Here is an 18303-nt window from a genome sequence, read left to right as displayed (position 1 = left end):
ATATATATATATAATGTGCAGACTGGATAAAAACACAGTATGCACAGGCAATGGCATGAGCGAGATGGGCAGGGGTGGGCCTCAGCAGAAGCCTGGTTATAGTCAGTCATTCCCGGTGTCTCCTGGAGAACTACTGTTGTTTATAGCTTCATCTCTCCCGAAGAAAGAAGTTGTAAAAAGTTGCTGTCAACAGAACTCCAATTTGCCTGACGTGATGAAGGGTTCCGTGGATAATGCACCCTTTTTGTCAAGAAGGATCTTTTTGCAAAAGGATAGAAAGTTGGATTTCCATAAATGGCTGGCAGTCAGGGAAACTGTGCAGCCCACAGGGATAGGAAAAGCCCCTCGCAGGCCTCAGGTTTCATAGTCTCTGAGCAGTGGCGGGGACAGCAGCAGGGAATGGGCTCCAACCCTCCCTTGTGCACTACACAAGACTGGAGGACAATGGCCAGGACCAGCAGGGCCCAAGTGGTGAACTCGCCCCATGCAGCTGCTCCGAGGTCGAGGAGGGTGTTTCAGAACCTGTACTTGGAAAATGCCCTCGAGGCTTCTAAGCCCTTTTGGTGATAAGCAGACCTGCATATCTGTGAGACATCATGCTCTGGGGGACTCCTGATATTTACATTCCTGCTACCCTCCCATCTCTGCTAGACTAGGAATTGCCAAGAGATCTGTGTGTCTATAATTTCTCTCCCTAATTTAAGGTCTACTGATGTGTAAAATTCTGAATATGAATATGGAGTATTAGTCAAAGTCATTTTTAAAGACTATATCCTGCTTTGCATAACAGAGAAAAAATGAGCAAGTATTCCAGCACTCTGGGAGGCTGAGGCAGGAAGAGCTCCAGGATTGAGGCAATCCTGCACAATTTAGTGATTTAGCAAGACCCTGTCTCAAGACAGAAGTTATAAAAGGGATGGAATGTAGTGCAGTGGGGACAAATTACTTACAAATTTACTCTTTTGGAATGACAGTGCATTGAGGTATGTGATATAGAGCACATTGTCATATATATGGTGGGTAGCAGGAGATGGCAGGTGCTTTTCTTTGATAAACTCTTCTACAATTGCCTTTTAAATTTGGATGACACTGAGTAATTTGATTTCCATGTGTGCTGGGCTGAGGAGAGATGCACAGCCCTGCCCCTTGCCATTGCTACTTAACCTTTGAATACTGACACTGAAGAAACCAAACCTCTGGAGATGATCCCTGAGCTGTGTCAAGACTGCCCCCTCCTCATCTCAGCTTCCCCGCAGAATCGATGGCCATGCTCTGCAGACCCAGGAGGCGCTCGTGCATGCAAACCATATGCCTTTCCATGGGTCTATTTCCAAGGGTTCCATCCAGGAGGAAGGTTTTGTTACACTGTCGTGACAACACAGGGCTTGCCCATCTTCCTACAGTTTTCTTTGGAGCATTGCTCGCTTTTGTACTCATGTTTATTTCTAACCACTTTGAGATTTTTCTCTATCATTTTATCTCTAAGCAGAGCCACCATGCTAACTGCAGAGCTTACAGTGACCAAGTATCTTCATGGGACTTCTTCTTGGAGTTCATACAGGGGGGATCGAAAAAAGCATGTCATCGTTTCTATATTTGCATTCAGAAATCTCTAATATTTGATTTATGGTAATTATAAAGGACAGGAGCTAGAGGCATATCACAGAGCCCAGAAAATGTGCATCGTATCACATCATTGCAGCCTGAGAGAGATGGCAGGTGACAATGAACCTCTGATGCCACCACCTTCGTTTATTTGCCAAGCCTCCCAGGGCTGATGCAGACCTTACTGTGCGAATGGATATAGCCTGCACTGTGACCAGTATGTATGGGTCTCAGTTTCCTGGTTACTAAATGAGAACAGCACCCTCTGCTGCCATGCATTGTTGGAGGGTTGAATCAGGTAGAGTATTTGAAAATAATACGGGAAATTAGCAGCAAAAATATAAATGTAAGGCTGTGTGTGGGGGGGTATACTGGGGATCGAACTCGAGACCTTGTGCTTGCAAGGCAGGCACGGTGCCAGTGAGCTAAATCCCCGGCCCTGTAAGGCATTTTTGTAGACTTGCAACCATGAAGAGGAATAAGAACGCTGATCCTGGAAAAATTTACACAAAGCAGACTCTGAGATTCTTTCTTCAAAGGTTCATTCAAAGGAATGATTTTGTAAAGCGTCATGACCACACAAGGCTTGTCCGCCTACCTAAAATGCCTTTAGGAGTTTTGCTCAACTCTGGATTCATTTTTATTCCTAACTGCTTTTTAATTTTCTTGTATCCTTTCCCGGTTGTCCCTGGGTTAGAGCACTAGTGGAACTGCAAATGTCACTGTTACTGAGACATAAGCAACTATGTTTGATCAGAAGGCTTGGCCAACTACCAGTTCTGCCCATTCCTAAAGACACTGGGTAAATCACTTGATCTCACGGAACCTGGGCTACGTTCCCGTATGTAAAATAGGATCAAAACCACCAGGCGCGGAGTGGCTACACGGGTCAAAGAAATAGCTGTCTAAGGCATGACCTAACATATGGCGTATTCTCGCGAGCAGTCTCTCCATCCTACATCAAAACACGGGCATGCTCCCACAAATCCCAGAGCCCCGTCCAGTGGGCCAGCATTTTCCACCATGGATTGCAACGTTTAAGAACTGCCTCATCTAAATGGAGATGTGATGTAAGCATAAAACACACAGCAGATGTCAGTATGGAGAGAATATAAAAAAATGCATCCTTATTAATGTTCATGATGATTTCTTTTTTGAAATGACAATGCATTGAGATATGTGATATATATATATATATACACACACACACACACACACACACAGATATAATTAAAGTATATTATTAAAATGGATTTCACCTCTTTCCTCTCAATATGATGACATAGGAAAATTTAACGTGACAAATGAGGCACAGAGTATATTTATTGAGCTATGCTGCTGAGCAAAATGAAATTCAGAGTTTTCCCAAGCCAAAAAGAGGCCAGTTTCAGTTATCCACACTTTCTATGGGATCAGTTATTTTCCCCCAAGAATTTCAATTAAAATTAATCTTCAGAATATAGTTTTTGTGCTTTTTGATCTACAAAGTAGTCCATTATCTACTTAAATTACTCAATTAAAGGGTGTCTTTTTATCTATATTTGAATAGCATCATGGAGCTAAGAGCCCTAAACACGACGATTTAGGCATGCATCAAAATATAACAGCCTAATACCCTAGTTCAGCCCCAATTCTTGTATTTGTAGGGTAATTTTCAAACTATATATTTTTTCCAATTTGGGTGACAGTTAAATGGATGCTCATTTTCCTCAGTAGTAATTGGGGAGGCTTTTGCCATGGAGATTGGTAATTCACAGGGTTTTGAAGTCATACTTGTTAAAGCGATGCCTAATAAGTTTCTAGGTCTTTGACTCATCGTTTCATTATGGTCACAGTAAATGCACAGATGGGTCTTCCATGGGGACGTTTGCAAACATATGTCACGTATGAAAGATTGATGCAACTGACCTGCTCTGTAGACTCTGTCCCTCCCAGTCAGCGTGGGAGGGATCTGGGACGAGGTCGTTTATTTTATTGTAGCTGGCTGCTCTCATTCTTAGAGGATCTGGGATGCTTTAAAGAAACAAATTCAAGTCACCTGTGTGCGGAGTGGCAGGTGTCTGTCACGGTGGTTAGCTGATCCAAGGGCCAAAATAAAGAGAGTGCAAACGATCGGCTCGGGCTCAGAAGACAAAACTGGAGTTTAATCTCAATCAGTAACAAAGTGTGCACACATATTTTTGTCTAGCATTGAGTAGCAAAAGAGAGGGAAGCAAATGTTTAGAAGAGACAGCAACAATACTGATTATGTCAACGAAGAATAATCAATGGGCCAGGGGTTGGGAATTTGCTGTTAACCAGGCACTCTGGTCAGCATGGTGCTTGTGACAATGGATGTGACTCACTGTGGCAACCACAGGCAACTTCAAGGAGTTACATAATTTTAGTGGCGTGCGGCTGAAAGACAGGAAATGTGACCTGATGCAAATCTGGGGTGATTCCAGGTTACCCTTAATATCGTCTACAGCAATTTGCCTGAATACCCCACAGTGTACAGATGCAAAAATGGGGGCCCCCAGTCTTTGCTTCGGGGACCCTACTCAGGAGCCCCTCAAGACAATTAATAAATGGGGCCCTGAGGTCCTGAGAAGTAGTGGGTATAAACATTGTAATCCCCTGGGGGGCAAGTTACATGGTGCTGCCACTGGCTTCTTGGCAGTTCAAGACATATTTTATATTTTAAAAATTGAAAACATAAACAAATGTTTCTCCCAATGAATTCCTACCTCATATTGCACCCTTTGTATTTAATTTCATCTTTTTTTGGATTTATTCCCATCTTGACTCTTGAAACTGGATTAAGAGCCAAATCATGTCTTTTAAATTACATATGTATAGTGCTGAGGACATTCAGGATAAACAACCTTAAATTTAATCTTTTCCATTTTTGTCGCAACTGTCTTTGTTTCATTTTTAAGGGTTTCTAACCTTAATATTATTATTAATATTATTATTATTACACTTTTCATCTAACCTTAGCAATTTGATCAAGAGTCCCAATTCCTTTTATTGGGTCCAGTTTTACCTTGTCTTGACTTCCAGCACAGAAATATAAATTGTCCTTAATTAACTTTTAAATCCTGCCAAGTCCTTTGGCGTCTGAGTGGACTCACAGAAGAATCCACCCCTGGGGAGCTTAGGCAATTCTCGCCACAGAGCAGGCCCACTGGCATGGGCTACCCGCGCTGGCGGGATGCTTGGCATCCTGAATCTCACCCAGCTTCTTCACATGAGGAGGTCTGGTCTTTGAGGGCACGAGTGAAGGACTGGGTCGTCTCAGTTTGCCTCATTCTTTCACTGCTCGTGTGGTGCTCTGGCTTTGACAATCCAATCGTGATAAATAATTGCCATTTCCATGGCACTTAAACATGTTAGTCACTGTTCCAAGTGCTTTGCTTGTTTTCACTCATTTAACGCTCACAACATCGTACGAGGTTGATACTATTAGTCACCCATTTACAGCCAAGGAAGCTGGAGCAGAGGGCAAGGGCACCAATGATACCTGTGCTAAGGTGTCTGGCACAAGAGCGGCCCCTCAGTCTCTTCCTGCACAAGGGCCTGGTCTCTGAGCCCAGGGCCTTGGACTACAGAAGGGTACAAGCACTGAAGAGGAAGCAAGTAAAGTTTAGTGCCAGGACAGGCCAAACCAAGTTCTAAGAGGAGCATGGAGGAAAAGGACCTCACTGGCCAGGTGGAGAGACAGAGATGTCTCTGAAGACAGGACTCTTGGCCAGTCCTGAAATATCAAAGGAGTCAGCAGGTCAGCTGGCAACTGGGGCCACAGGGGAAGGATGAGTCCAGGCAGAGCAGCCGCCAGTGTGGGGAGTGGGGATGCTTGGCTCACCTGAGAAAGCACAGGTGTTTGATGCTGGGGAGGCCGAGTCCAATGCAATGGTGAGAGGAGTCACACATCCCACTCAGCCATGTGTCCAAGTGACATTTACTGGGCCTTGACTGCGCCCCAGGCTCATGCTGAGGACAGAGATGTAAACATACAGAAGGAAGGAGGAAAGGGAGGAAGAACAGGAGGGAGGAATGGTGTAGATAAAATCACTTTCACTCCCCACACGGAAATCCAAATAAATTCCTACAGGGTCCCTGATGCTTCTTCCCAGCCTGACTCCATCAGGTTCCTCAGCTGATGTCAGAACTCCTCGCTGCTGCCTGTGGTTGTGCGGGCTATGATTTCCTAACTCAGAAACATAAATAAATGATGAGTTTCGGGGTGGGGGGAGGTTGGAAAAGGATGAATACTATTTACACAGCAGGCAAAGAAATGGATTGAGGCATTTCCAGGTGAATCTGAAGCTCTGTATACCAGGTGAATGTGAGCGCATGTACATACACACACAGACAAACACACAGACACAGACACACACTGGCCTCTCCCCGTTCCTTATCTTTCCTCAAGAGGCTCCCAAATAACCCTACTGACACACCTGTCACTTGGTGTCAATTCTGTGCCCGATGGACTGACACTGTGGGGGACTCTGTTCTCGCTCCTATTTCACAGATGAGGATATCAGTGCCCGGGGCTTTGAGTGATTTGTCCCAGGTCCCACAGACAGAAGTTCTGGATCAGCAACACGAACCGCCTCATGTCCAACACCAAAGCTCGACTCTTACTGCTCGTAGGTAGTCTCCCTCCAAATCCACACCCTCAGAGAAGCCCCACACTGGCCACCGACCCCTGGGTGTGTCTGTCAGGGTTCCCCCAGAAGGCTCCAGCTCAACACACTCAAGACCAGTGACACTTCTTTCCCATCCACTCCTGCGCTGCCTGTTCCCATCCATCTCCATCCCCAGGATGGACAATTTAGAACCATGTAGATACTTCGTCTTAGATATGTATTCCTTCCATTGATAGCTTGTATTTTTTGTTTTCCTTCATTGCTATGGTGTGGCTCTAACTCAGGATCTTATCTTCTGACCCATGGGTGAAGGCAACATCCACCCAGGGCACAACCTCCCGAAGAGTGGAGAGTTAGGAAGAAGCACAGGTGTTTGGATGGCAAAGCCAGATTTCAGTCTTATTCCTGTCCATTTTGAGGCAGGGGCGCCTGTGGCCAAGTTCTCTGTGTATAAGGAGGGACTACAAAAGCAACTCCACAGGGAGGCTGCGGGGATTGGAAATAATACACATTAAATATGCACATATGACAGGCACATACTTGAAAACATTCCATGAAATAGCTTCTCAAAATATAGTGGTAGCCTTTATTTACTTTTATTTATTTTTTTCCCAGTACCGGGGATTAAACTCAGGACCTCATGCTTGTGAGGCAGGTGCAGCGCCACTGAGCTAAATCCCTGGCCCTTGGAATCCACTATTTTAACTATTGGCTTTCCTCTCTGCATCATCAAGACACGAGGAATTGCCCAACAGACTGTCTTCATCCTGCCCCTTCCCCTGCTCAGGAGCCTGCTGTCACTCGGTATAAACACCCTGTTTCCAGCTTCCCACGGTTCCTGTGCTCCGAACTCAGAATTCCCCTTGCAGCCACCCCTGGCCCCCCAAGTGGGCTCTGGGATATGGGGCTCTGGCTTGTGTGGGCCACACTGAGCAGAGCTAGGCTCTAAACGCTGCAGAGCTCTTGGCTATGAGCAAGAAGATGAACTGTACCACACTGCAAACAGCATCACCAATCCCAGTGTCCTGGGCAGAAAGTGGGACTGGAGATGCAAGGAAGACTAGCGCAGAGTGGCAGCCAGGATCTATAGGGAATGATCCGTCCTGTCAGCTTCAGCCACAGAGAGAGCGCAAGAAAGGTGCTGAACTGGTTCTGATGATCCGGCGCTGGGTCGCAGACCCTGCCTGCTGCTGTCCTCACGGGATTCGTGGGAGGTGACCCCTGAACATCTTTGCTCTGTCCCGCATGGTGAGGCCCTTGACATTCCTGGTAAGAGGAGGGCCTGGGGCCTGAGCCCGAGCTCTGCCACCTACCGGCTGTGTGACCAAGGCCAGGAGCAGCCTCTTGCCTCAGTCTCCTCACCCATGAGATGTGGATAACAACCGCACCAAGGTTGTGGGGATGAAGAGAGCGACTAACGCGGAGTGGAGTGGGCTGAGGTCCTAGGAGGGGCTGTGTGAGCATCAGCACCGGTCACTACTCTGGCCTCGGCTAAATGCTGCTACTGTGCTCTGTATTGTCTCATTTGAGCCTCGTGAAGACCCTAGGTCTATTACAATCCTTTCTTTTTGACAACAAATCCAAACCAAGCAGAGGCTCAGGAGGAAAAGCAATTTGCCCCAGGTCACAGATAAAGAAAGAGATGCCCTGCAGGCAATTAGACATTGCCCTCCAGGCAGCCCTCACTCCCCCAAGGACCGTCCCTCAAGGCCCAGCACAGCCCAATCCTAAGGGAAGGAAGGGGCAGCACCACAGAGAGGCCGGAGGCCTGGACTCAGGAGTCAGACTGCAGGACTCATGCGCTGCGTCTCATCACTGGGTGACCTAGGGCAAGTCACGCATCTCTCTGTGCCTCGGTTTCCCCATCAGTGAAATGGTGACAGTAGCACCGGCACATGTGTCATGGCTGCCAGGAGATTACATGAGCCAGGATTTGTGGATGCAGGAGAGCAGCACCTGCATTCCAACTCCCCCACCTCTCCCTTTTCTAAGGGCACTGCATACTTTTGCCTCACTGTCTGGTGCTCAGCCATGGCCAGGTGCTGAGCTGACTCCTGCACTCACTAACTTCCCTCTCCAGCTGCTGGCCACCTTGGCCACATACAGAAGGGCCTTTGCTAGCTAACTATCAATGAAGGTCTGAGCTCCTCTCAGACGAAGTCTTTCTATTTTGTTTATCTTTACTGTCCCCCCACTTTTTTTCAGTTACATGCACATCTGGGTATCTTTACAAGGCCTGTTTCAAATTTCACAAAATCACTGAATGGGGAGACAAATGTCCCTGCTGTTCTGCTGGAGTCTGGCATACGGGGTGGCACAGTGGCCCCTATGAGCTCCACAGGAAGGACCATTTGTCCACAGTACATTCAGACAGCAGCAAATGAGAAACAGGCAGGGCTCAGAGGAACAGTGCACTGGGAAACACCTCGAGGGCCTTATGAGACCAGTACAACTGAGTCCCTGTTCATGAACTCCCTACCCAGTGCCGCAAGGTGAAGATTCCTGAGAAGAGCCCAGAATCCCTTCCGTTCCCGTTCAAGTACAATATTATGATGTTGTCTTTTCCACACATAAACAGGACCTCTCAGTCATGACAACTGTGTCTACCTAGAAACACTCAGCCGTACGTGGAGCCGTGCATGGAGCCCTGGCTCGAACCTCCATACCTTCTTGTTCCTAAGAAGCACTTTTTACTGCACACCCTGGCAGCTCACTTGCTTTAGTTATTTGAACATCGTTTACATCACAAGTTCATGAAACGCTGTGAAAGTGGTGGTGGCTAAGCGAGAGGAAACGCTGGTGCTGTGGTGCTGGTGTGTATCCACGGCACTGTGTATGTTCACCAACATCCTATTGTCTTTGAAAACATCATCATGCAGTGGGATCATGGGGTTGCAACCTAAGGCTCACAGATTCAGAGATAGAAAGGGCAATTAAAGAGTTTGTCCAGTCTGAGAATGGCAAATAGATTCCAGCCCTAGAAACATCACTAAGTGGTCAACTGACGGCAGTGCACTGGGACAGATGCTCAGGGGAAGCCAGGCCCAATTGGCCATACCTGCCTGAGTATGGTGACAGTGGGCCGCATATGTGCCGTCCCAGCCTGTGTAAGCCCTCTAGTCTGAAGACAAAGAAGGTGCACGACCCTCTCAGGACCACGGAGGCAGCGTTGGGGGGAAGGCATTGCTGCTTTGCCAGATGTGCTCTCTCTGTTCCCCAGCTGTGTGCCAGGCTCCCTTCACCACTGAACCGAGTCACAGACAATGAAGCGTTATGGGGTGAGGGACGGATGGCAGATGGAGAAAGGCAAGAAGGATTACAGGCTTTGAGACCTGGGGAAGGACCGGGGAGTAGGTAGGACAAAAGGCTAGGGACATCACTCTGGCCATGCCACTGTTACTGCCATTCCTCAGCTGAAGTCTTGCTGGGCACATTGTCGAAACCTCCTTTCAGCAAGAAGCCAGAATTTCTGAGCTCCTGGTAAAAGTCTGGGTGACACAATTGGAAAGCCTGAATGGTGCTTTACGACACTCAGAGAGTGCGCCCAGGCGTGGAAGTGGGGATCAGCACCTCGTGCACCTAGAAGGGATTGGGCGCTACTCATGGAGAAGGGGCACCGCCAGATGCAGGGGCTGCTGCCCTGTACAGCGCCAGTGGGCCTTGTGCTCTTGCCTGTCTGACACCCAACGCCTTCCTGTGGCCAAAGTACCTTTATTTACTGGGAGTGATGGTATCTCCTTCTTCCCCAGTCCACAAGTGTAGGTGGTGGGGCCGACACCATCCTGGCTTCAGGAAAGGATGTGGCGCACAGATGTGGCAGCCAGAGCGTCCTGACCAGCGGACACAGCGCTGTGTTTGGTGATGGGGATGTGAGCTAACAAAAGCCAAAGCTTTGATTCCAAGCACCAGTTGGCTTCCTCAGCAAGACGCTCTCTCTGGTACCTGCAACCTGGCAGAATGAATGGGGCTGGGGACACCTCCACTCTGGGAGGCGTGGGGCAGTGGGGCGGGATTCTCTCTGAGTGGAGCCAACAGAAGGGAAACGGAAGCACAGGATAGATGCCAATCCAAGCTGATGTCAGCATCTGGGTACCAGCACACAGCCACACCGAAGGCAGAACTATCCCTGAAAAGTATTAGTTGCAGGAACAAACAATTCGCACTCCCTGTTTTTCCTTTTTCCGTTAGATTTCTGACATTTGTAGCAAGCACAATAACAAAAAGGATGTTGGCCAACAACACAGGAAAAACCCATTTTCCACAGAAGACAGAGTCTAATGTTTCTCTTGGACCCAACTCATCCTGAGCAGCTGAGTTACCTGCAAGGAGCCCTGGATGTCCTTTCCCCCGACAATCACGAGCTCTGCCATGTCTTCCGCGTGGGGAGTGCGCGCGTGGACGAACAGAGTTTTGCCCACTGCAGTTATGTTTCTCAGGGAGACTAAGCCGCCGTCGCTGTTCACCTTGAAGTAAGGGCTTGAGACCTCATAGCGCAGCTTGTCATTGCCCTTACAGTCACTGAAGGTCACTGGGAAAAAGAAAACCCAACAGGAAGAGCATGAGTAGGTTGGACAACTTAGTCCTGGAGACATCTTTGTCCTGTTCAACGTGGGCCACCCTCCACTCCCCACCCAGCCCCGCCCTTGTCCTGCAGCAAGTCACTGTATCTAGTGACACAGACTGTGACCATGGACGTCACTCCATCGAGACACATCCTGATCATCTCCCAGCTTTCCAGGCGGGTGCAAAGCACTGTGGGCACCAAGATGAGCAGGACAGGTCCTTCCCTCAGGAGCAAACAGTCAGCTATGAGCAGTGACACGCAGGGAGTGATCTGATTCTGGCATGGCCGAGGTGCTCCAAAGCACTGAGGACAGCTTCACGGGGTAATATCTGAGCTGTAATGTACAGGTAGATAGGAGACTAGAAGCCCTTAAGAGTGTGGAGGACTTCTGAGCTAATCCAAAAGCACGGGGTTGAGGGGTTAAGTAACAAAACAGATGAAGGGAACTAAACAGGTGCATGTCGATCAGAGGAAACTGGAAATGGGGCAGGGCTGTCAGGAAGTAGAAGCACAGGCTGGAAATGAAGCTGAACCTGTCTTTTACAGACAGATTGGGAAAAGCTGGAAAATCAGGGTCCTTCCAAGGAGCCACGGACAATTTTAGTGTGGACAAAGTCAAGATGATCAGGTGTTTTCTGATTCTAGTGGAGAACAGTACTTCCCAAGGATTGGGATACATGAGAATCTCATGGGAGCATTTGAAAACTCAAAAGACCCAGTCCACAGATTATAATCTGGTCAATCTGAACCAAGAGTCTGGAGGAAGGAAAGAAAAAGAAAAACAACTACTTTGGTGTGCTCCAAAGATGCCTGGCCCAGATGTGGGCAGTGGTGGAAGCAAAGAGGGGAGTAGGTAGCTGGACGCCAAGTTCCTAGAGCTGAATAGCACAGCCGTGCACAAGAAGGAACAGGAGAGTCAGGCCCCCGGGTGAACCACGTGGAGCACTGGGATGTTGTCACAGCAGTGGGTGTGACAGCTGATCACATTCCCCTCTGTTCCTGGAACCTGGTTCCATAACTACAGCTCTCCCCACCTATTGTCTGTGCATGGACCGGCCCATCCACTTTCTGGTACAGACGTTGAGACCCTTATAGGAAAGCATAGAACTGTATTACTTGCTAATTACCCTTCTCCATGGAGAGCATGTCCCGTGACCCCAGTGGAGCCCTGAAACCATGGAAAGCACTGAATCCTATATACTAACGTTTAATTTATAAAGTATACACGTGTTCATACATACTGTGATAAGGTTTAATTTCTAAATTTAAACATGTACATACATAGTATGACAGAGTTTGATTTCTAAATTATACATCCATGCATACATAATACAAATTTTAATTTCTAGATGAGACACAGTAAGAGATTAACAATTACAACTGATAACAAAATAGAGCAATTGCAACATACTGAAATAAGTTATTTGGATCTCTCTCTCTCTCATCCATCTCTCATTCTCACTCTTGCTTTCTGGGATTCTCCATTTAATATATTCAGACTATAGGTAAATAAAACCAAGCAAAGAAAAACTGGGTAAGGAGCAGGGGCACTAATGTACTTGCTTTTAGCTTTCTGCTCAACAGCCTTGTTTATGTCGTAAATCTTTACTTGAAGCACAGCATAGATACAGAAAAAGTTCGTGCATTAGAGAGTACAACTCAACAAACACAAGGTGTGCAGACCTGTGTACACCACCCAGACTGTGACACAAGATATTCCCAGCCACCTCCTCTCCTGAGGAAAATCCTTCCCTCCTTTCCAGAGGCAGCAATACCGTGAGTTCTAATGTCATGGGTTAGTCTCACCCGCAGAAGCACTGCGTGTACTGGAACCACAGAGCCTACACTCTTTTGTGTTTGGCTTCTTTCAGTCAGTGTAACATTCTGAGAGGCTCATCCACAGGCTGAAGTCAAAGCGGTGCATCGGAATCACTAGGCAGTGACTGCCGATCACCATGTGGTATGTGGACCACGGCACGGATCTGTATCCCTACCTAGTATCGCCCACCATGGCTGCTGTACTATCAATGGGCACCTGGGCCATTTCCAGTTGGAGTCTCTTGAACTATTGCTACTAGCAACTTTCTTCCAAAGGCCTTTTGGGGACATCAACACAGATTCTGGTACATTGTTAGAGCACACCACCTCTTGATGAACTGAGTTGTTCTTTCTGTTCTGGGGAAATGATGCTGATGGTAACAATCTAAAAGGTGATTACAGTTAAGGCTAAGGTGGATGGAACACTTTCCGGTGCAAGGCTCAGTGCTCAGCATTTTATGTACTATGCCCTTCAGTCTTCACAATGAGACAGGAAGGAGTGCTAGCTTGATCACCTCCCTTTACGATTTCCAGAGTTAACTGAGGCTTAGGAATGGCAAAGCCAAGGCCCCCTACACACAGGATTTGTCAATGATAAGCCAAGATTTGAACCCCGGTGCGCATGTCATTCACCACGACATGGCCTCAGTAAACAACCCCCGGCGGCACATTCCTCCCTCCCAGAACCCTGTCAGAACCGCATGTGAGTGCCCAGACGCCCTGGCCAGCCCAGCTCCCTGCAGCACGCTGAGTAGCACTGCCCACGGTCACTTCGAGGGAGGGCTCCACGGGCGTCCTGGCACAGGCCCACAGATGGCCTCTTCACCTCTGCAGTCCCGGCCCTTACTAACGTTCTCTGACCATCGTGGTCACCAAGATGAATTGCGTATGCCTGGCTTCAGTTTTCCGAAACAAAATGAAGAGGCTGCTTTCATTATCAGCCTCATCCTCTGGAAGAAAATTACTCCAGTGAAAAGCCGGCTGTTAACTTCTTCCTTTGCCAGCATGAGGGTCCCGGCCCTGCTGTAGCCAGCATCAAAGCAGAAAGTGTCTGCAGGCGAGGGGTGGGGCAAGGGAAAGGCCCGCGCAGGTCTGTGGGAGCTCTCGTTTCAATCAATTCCCGAATCCCTCCGTCTTTCCCTCCATTCTTCCTTTCCTCCTCCTCTCTCCTTTTTTTCCTTTCCCTCCTTTATTTTTTTCTTCCTTCCCTCTATTTTCTTTCCTTTTTCCCTTCTTTTCTCCTTTCCCTCCTTTTCTTTCTTCCCTTTATTCTTTCATTTTTCCTTTCTTTCCTTTCCTTCTTTCTTCCCTCTTCCTCCCTCCCTCCCTCTCTCCCTTTGTCCCTCTTACTGTTGCTCTCACTAAGGAGTGAGAACCTACACCATGCTAGATGCTGAGACTATTATGTTGAACAGAGGCAGACACAGTCCCTAGCTTAAACCCCAATGAGGAAAAAAATCATTAATCCAATATTATTAGAAGTAATAGGGGACCTATTTCAGGCGCACAGAACCACAACTTATCCAAAGGTCCTGTGGCACCGAAGGAATTGGACTTAGGCCAGCAGGATTGGCTCAGAGGGCAAGGGAGAAAGAAGTACGAAGCCAAGAAACAGGTGACGTGGGGCCTGAAGGCCACGTGAAGCTTTACCCCTTAAAGGAAGCCCTGGACTCTGCCAGTGAAACCAAGGGATGGCGCCACCACCTGAGTCATGAGCTTAGGGATCTGAGTTGCCCAACAGTTCATAGCACTCGAGGTCCTTCTGCACGTCTAGGCTGTCCATCCCCTTGGCACTCCATGCACCTTACCACACTACTCCTCCTGCATCCACTCCAGGGGCTCACGTTGCTGACAGTGGGCAGACAAAGGAACTTCTCATCTTTAACACCCTAGTAACTGTTGATTGCTGTCCAACATTCAGCTCCAGCAGCTGCACAAAGGCACAGTGTCGCTCAGCCACCTTGTATCAACATGTCTACTTTATACGTCTGTCTTTTCTCTAGAGCCAACCACAGAATTGAATCTTCAACTTTTATTTGTCTTTACATCACTGGCAATAAAAAGAATTTTCCCACTCTGAGGCCCTCTGTAGTGATGTCACATAACTCAGGAGACAAAACTGTGGTGCTGCGGAGGTGAGCTTCTGAGACAGGAGAGGCTGGAGATCGAGAACAAGGCCTTTGGTGACCTCTTGACATGGTGCAGCCTGGCAGTGGAGGTGGGCAAAGAACAAAAGACACAGCCTTGGTCTTCCTGAACACTGGATACCCATTCATAAAGGCACTCAGCCTCTCGTGTTTAGCTTTGACTCACACATAGGCGAAGTCAGCCCTGGAAGCTTGTCATTTTCCATGATTCTAATCAAGATTTCCATAACTCCAATTATGTCTCTGGAATTAAGGCGTGCATCTGGAATGATGGGGTGCTTGGACACGTCACAGTTCCAGTGACCACTTACTGAGTAGTTCCTGAGAGCCTAGCTCCCTGGTGATTATCCCACGCTGCCTGTTAGCCTCAGAACAACTCGAATCTATAGACGTGTTTCTCAACTTCTATTTTTTTATTTCCTCCTCCCCTGAGCAGCTATTTTTAAAATTTGCTCTTAATCGCCATCCATCACTCTCGTGAGATTTCAGTGTCACATATATTCTTATGTCTATTTGTGGATTGCATGCATATATTTATTTATTATTTTTAAAGGCAAGTTTTGCTCTCTCCATAGAATAACTACTTTCAGCCCCTTTCAGGCCATAGAGTCATCCCCCGTCTGAGAGCACAGTCTACAACTGATAAGCATCATTTTCCGTTTTACAGGAGAAGAGACTGAGCTTCAGAGAGACTGACTAATGTGCTCAAAGTCACACATCTCAAAAGGGACTGAGCAGGAACACAGCCCTAGTCTGATCTGTCTGCATTGATGGCCCATGTTCTGGACACATCTACTTCCTAGGGGTCAAAAAGGCAGTTGCCCCATCTCAATCCCATGGGCATAGCACAAATCCCTTGGGAGTCACCAGAGGTGCCAGGTGAGGGGAACTTGAGAGACTAAATCCACACTTGGGACCAGGAACATGGTGGGGCTGGGTCTGCTCTAGTGACTTCCCAACCACACAGAGAAGATGACTGCGTTAGGGAAACTTGGCTTGCTCTCAACCCACTGACCAACTCAGTGTGGAGGATTTGGACATGTTTTTCTCTCAAGACATTGTTGGTGAATTCAACAAGGAAGACTTGAAAGGAACAGCAGTGCCCACCCTCCAGAGCTGGGACTGAGTGAGGATCTGTGCATCACTGTCACTCAGAAGTCCCCGGGTCAATCCATGGCAGACAGTGCCAATAACCAACCTTACATAATAAACTTTGTCAAGATGCCAGGTTTCTACCTTTCCCAGCCATTCCTGGCAGAGTGAGACTGGGGACCTAACGTGTCTAAGAAGTTTAGTTTTAGTGTTAATTTTTAAGCTCTTTTCTAATCCTGGGTCATGTGGAAGAGGTCTGTGACCTTGGACAAAGCCCTATCTTCTTTACTCCTTGAAGTCTTCAGTTGTGAAGTGGGCTATAATAGCACCTCCCTCAGAGGCTCATCTTCCTTGTGCATAAAGGAGACAATACATGTTATCTGCAAGCAGCTCTTAGGAATGTGCCCAGTGCTCCAGGAGCAAGGATTGTTATCATATTCCTATCATTCTGAGCACTTACGGAGCTTACTACCTTTACCTTCTCCAGCTCTCATTCCCACATTAACTGAGTTTTTTTGCCTGTTCCTACATCTTTTTGCTTCTTTCTCTTTGGGCACCCTGACTCTGGCCTGGCAGCGTGCTGTTACCATGGTGATGGTCACTCCCGGCAGCACCAGTAAGGCTGATTCTGATCCAGACCTGTTTGCCCTTGAATCCTCTCACTTTTCTCGGTGAAGCTGGACCTGCCTTCCTAACACAAGGAAAAATGACATTAAAGGAGCCAAGTTACAGCACCCTTCCCAATGCAGACTCAAAGAAAGGTGTGTTGAATATTCCCCAAGTGGAGTGCTCATGGGGATAAATTTATGTAAATCAATGGTCTGATTTTCCCTAAATACACTGCATTGTGATCTCAGTCTTCAAGGATTGCAGTCCTCCCTTCATCATCCTCACATCAATTTGAGGTAGGAACTGTTTTCCTCTCTGGGAACTGAGGATACCCTCTGTAGTACGTTTTGAATATGCCAAATGAAGGTTAATGTTACTTAAAATAAATCTCAACAGTCAAATTAAAATATTTGTCCTAGTATCCACGAACACCTGCACAGTGACAGTCATTGCATCCATAGAGATGCTGGCCTGGTGACCTTCCTCTCTGTCCATTCCTCAAGCAGATACATTCTGTGGCCTCCTACTCAGTCCATGAAGGTGGAGGGCTCGGGTAGCCAGAAGTCTGCCATGAATTAATACTGCGACATAAATAACGAAGGCTGGATTGAGACATGAGCCCCAGAAAAGGCACAAATCTACCCTGTTCCTTGGCTATTGACTTTGGCAATATCTAAATGACAGACCTGACATATATGAAAAATAGTTAAGAGAAAAATAATTCACTGTGCATTTGTCCTTCTCTCCCAGTCTGTATTTTCCTAGAGATCAGAATCTCACACAAAATCCCCCTCTAAAGGGTGCAATGGATACAATCAGCCCTGCATCCTTGTCTCTTATTATTTCATTGGTGGAAAATCCAAAATGTCAGTGATTTTCCAGCTTTTTAGCAGCGATCAAGACAGTGCCTGTTGGAGGCCATATTTAAGGATGAAATTAATAGTTTGTAAGTACTTTAAAATATTTGTTTTTATAGAGATAACCTCCTAATTAGCTCAAAATGATGACATGTTAATAATTGAAAGGGAAAAATTCTTGTAAATGAACTTGACAACAAATATTTGAAACTTCTAGGGGCATAATGAATTATTCATGCTATTTTGTACCTATCCACGACATCCCCACATAGTGCATCATGGTGGCATTTAAAGTAGCTTTTGGGCTCTCTCTCCTTTGATTGGAGACAGCCCGGCAGATTGTCTCTATAGTAAAGGCTTGTAGTGGCTCTGGTCTGGTCTTGGTTCTCGGTTTCTTTACCTGACATATCTGGTGCCGAAAGCCTGGAGGAAGGCGGTCGATTAAGTGACGATGCCCCACGGAGTGGGGTTGATGGACCTTTCGGCCGCCTCCTCCGGACCACATCTGCTGAGCCAGGATCTCATCAGGGCTCTTTGCCTTTGCCATCGCTGATGATACCCGTCCACACGGTCACTGACTTCAGGGTGAGCAGGCAGTTTAGCGTCCTCTATATGGGTCCTCTGTCTCGTTTTCATTGTCTCCCTCCAGGACTTCTCAGAAATCTAAGTGCTTGGTCACAGAGACCCTCTTGGGCCCCTGGGCCCAGGACCATGCCCCTGGAGGACACCCCACTGGCCTGACTCCTCTCGTTCTCCCCTGCTAGGGACTGGCTCAGGGAATATCAAAAGAGTCGAAGATGCTCCTCTCTTTTGCCCTCCTCCTGGGGAGCTCACTCCTCCTCATCCGCCCTAACCTGGGCACTCAACAATCCAAACCCCCTCCTGCAATGCCTCTTGGCTGCCTCCTGGCACAACTTCATTCCCTTGGACTGTTGGGACCCGACTTAAAGCAAAAAGAACTTTTTTTTTTTTTTTTTTTT

General features: G+C 47.4%; 1 protein-coding gene across 2 annotated transcripts in view; it reads right to left on the bottom strand.

Annotated features, from left to right (window-relative positions):
• The window catches only part of Cdh13 (cadherin 13), a 962550-nt gene that overhangs the window by 590433 nt on the left and 353814 nt on the right, over nucleotides 1–18303 (bottom strand). For both annotated transcript variants that reach the window (XM_010618349.2, XM_010618348.3), the window contains exon 3: nucleotides 10556–10764. In XM_010618349.2, coding sequence (XP_010616651.1) covers nucleotides 10556–10764 — 209 coding nt within the window. The remainder of the gene's footprint in view (nucleotides 1–10555; nucleotides 10765–18303) is intronic.

This window comes from Fukomys damarensis, unplaced genomic scaffold (assembly GCF_012274545.1).
Source record: "Fukomys damarensis isolate Sample0158 unplaced genomic scaffold, DMR_v1.0_HiC HiC_scaffold_32, whole genome shotgun sequence".
NCBI classification, from domain to species: domain Eukaryota; kingdom Metazoa; phylum Chordata; class Mammalia; order Rodentia; family Bathyergidae; genus Fukomys; species Fukomys damarensis.
The sequence above is the reverse complement of the archived record's forward strand: the minus strand, read 5'-3'. Positions and strand labels throughout refer to the sequence as shown.